The sequence below is a fragment of the Triticum aestivum genome, chromosome 4A (assembly GCF_018294505.1).
Source record: "Triticum aestivum cultivar Chinese Spring chromosome 4A, IWGSC CS RefSeq v2.1, whole genome shotgun sequence".
Classification (NCBI taxonomy): Eukaryota; Viridiplantae; Streptophyta; class Magnoliopsida; order Poales; family Poaceae; genus Triticum; species Triticum aestivum.
Window position 1 is genome coordinate 89491277 of NC_057803.1, and position 2785 is coordinate 89494061.

The 2785-nt window shown below is 47.1% G+C and overlaps 1 protein-coding gene across 1 annotated transcript; it reads right to left on the reverse strand.

Moving 5' to 3' along the window:
• Positions 1 to 372: 372 nt before the first annotated feature.
• LOC123085326 (uncharacterized) lies at positions 373 to 2510 on the reverse strand. Its single transcript, XM_044506955.1, has 4 exons — positions 2027 to 2510; positions 1844 to 1947; positions 1585 to 1750; positions 373 to 1467 (listed from the first exon to the last, which is right to left on the reverse strand). Exons 1-4 carry the CDS (start codon positions 2198 to 2200, stop codon positions 1063 to 1065), a joined length of 849 nt encoding a protein of 282 aa, XP_044362890.1. The 5' UTR covers positions 2201 to 2510; the 3' UTR covers positions 373 to 1062.
• Positions 2511 to 2785: the final 275 nt, after the last annotated feature.

The following is a 2785-nucleotide window of genomic DNA, read 5'->3' on the forward strand; positions in this document are numbered from 1 at the left end:
ATAATCAACTTCTTGACAGGCATCTTCATCCAATACTCAAAAGACTTAAAATTGTATTTGCATCAAAGGGATTTGACTTGAGGCCTTAGACTGCAGTGAGAGCTTGGAAATATTAGTTTCCTACGGTTATCGTCACCATTGTGTTTTCCACAAATGTCATTCCACAGATAGTTTGCTCTTTTTTTAGTTTAATAAAAGGTTCTATACTTCTGTGAATAGTGGTATGAATATCAATCTATCGTATGTTGCCCTGTTGTTGTATACAATTGCGTATGCCGACAAATTGTGTATGCACATCAGCTACCGAACTGACCAAATATCAGTATTCACGCTGGTAACTGATCAGCTCTTTTGTAGCAAGAAAATTCAAAATCACCCACAAGAAAATCCAAATGCGGGCCTTGCAGGGCTTTTTCTTGCCATGATCTTTGCAGCGCACCTTCACTGGCTTCTTTCCCCTTCTATATCTTCGCCCCTGTGCATTTTTGTTGGGCCAAGTTTTTTTTTTACCAATGTTGGGCGAAGTTTGACCATCTTTGGTTTTTGTACTGATCTCGTCGAGTAAATATATTTGTTGGTTTGCTAGCAATTATACCTGGCCCACATAATGTTTACAAAATTGTCTAAAAAAATGTAATGTTACAAAAATACTTGAACAACATGACACAACATATGTTACAAAAATACTTGAACAACATGACATTAAAGATATGTTGGTATGGTGGTTACTATAAAGCAACATCATCAAATCAAGGTGATGAACGGCGGTGGCCAAGCAGCAGATAGGTGACCATGAGGTCAATGACTGTTAAGCAATGTGGTTACATTGTAGCATTGGCCACTAGGGGTTGGTCCATGAGAATTGACATTTCTTATAGATGATACTCCAGTTGACTGGACTAGTTGGATATCTACATATTGTAGTTGATAGTTTGAAATTACACGTGTGTGTATTCATGTCTATTCACAATTTGGTGGGTGCACATGTACAAATGGCATTGCCCTGCTGCCCATATCGTTACATTTCTAGCCAGATGCAGAGGAAGGTCGTCATTTCAGTTCTCATGCACACCCAAGGCGCCACCACCTTCGGTTACGCCGGCCTGTAACCTCCTCATCATCTGATCCATCAGAGTTGGTAACGATATGCACATTCTCGTCACTCTCCAGCCCGGGTGTATTTGTTCCATGTGAGCGAGGATGGTCATTGTCCGACTCTGAACTTTCATCCATGTCGTCCTGGCATGGCATTTCGCCGAGGAGCTCCTGACTGTCTGGAACATTGTTGTTGCCTTCCTTGGTTGCTTCTTGGAGCTCAAAGAAGTCCACCAAAATATCGTTGCCATCCTCCGTTGCTTCCGGGAGCTCGGAGAAGTCCACCAAGATGTTGTTCTCCGTGGCGATCTCTTTGGTCACTTTCTTCTTCAGCTCCATGCCTGCTGTGCTTCCGGACAGCTTCCATACCAACTGCAATGGCAACACAGACAACGCCTGTGAACTCCTGCCCGCAGTTTCTCCGTCCATTTTACACTGCGGATCAATGACACCCGCTAGAAAATGATCAAATGTACTAAGAGTTCTTACGATGGGGTCGACGATGCCGGTGCCCTCCTTGGCCGCGACAGCAAAGTCGCCGCCGAACTTGTCTGCGAGGATGGTACGGGCAAACAGCAGCTCCTGCAGGTCGCCGCACCACCCGGCGGCGAACATGATGCTGGCCGCCGCTTCCCTCAGCTCCTCGCCGCACTCCCTGCAGCCCAAACAGAATAGCAATGTTTGTTGTCCAACGAACATAGAGAACCAAAGATGAGAACAGGCGTGATGAGGCAGGCAGGCAACATACTGTGGCTTGTCTATCTGCTCAGCCTGCTCGATGAGGCGCTTGCAGTAGAGCTCTATGATGCCGAACGCCTCCAGCATGTTGTCCTCCTGGATAACCTGCTCCGCCTGCGCGCAGAAACACCAGCATCAGTAAGCCTGCATCCAAGGGCACCACCACGTCTTGCTTCGTGTCGTCGGTATGCACGCGGTGGAGGGCGCGGTCGAGGTGGCCGAGGACGAGGAGCTGGCTGGCATCGCTGCAGGCGATGGACTTGCGAGCAAGGCGCGGCCGGCGGGCGACGGCGATGCGGGAGACGGCGAGCCCGAGGAGGGACTTGAGCTTCGCCGTCTGCTTGGAGGTCTTCTGGAGGAATCCCATGGCCGGACGATGCTTTGCACGTTGGCCCGGCGGTGGGTGCTGGCTTTGCTATTCTGTTATGTTATATTCGGTGGATTGCTAATTGCCTAGAGCAAACGGCGTTTGGATGCTGATCTTGGTTGCGTTGCTGATCCTTTGCGTGGAGAGGAGAGGAGGGAGATGATCAGATGGGTTGCTTGTGGACTCATGCTGAAGTCCGCCTTGGAGGGACAAGAATTTGTAGGCTCTTGTGTTTTCAATCCTTGTAAGATTTAACATGCCATGACATCCAATTTATATGTCCTTCGCTGATGCTACAAATGTTTTTAAAATATTGCGGGCAAATGGGACCCTCGCTGGTTACCCTTACGAGAGTGTATTTTGCACACGCAAGAGTGAGTAGTACTTTAGTTTTGTATGGTTAACACTACTAGTAAGCTCACCAACAACTCTCCAGAGCTCTACAGCAACAACACATTCAAAAAAAAAGTGACAAGAGGACTCATGTTCAGAGCAGAATAAGCAAGTCAAATCTCTAACATTTTGTCTCTTATGAAGATTATCTGTGGTTAGCAGCTTATTTTTAGCTAGTAACCAAATAAATAC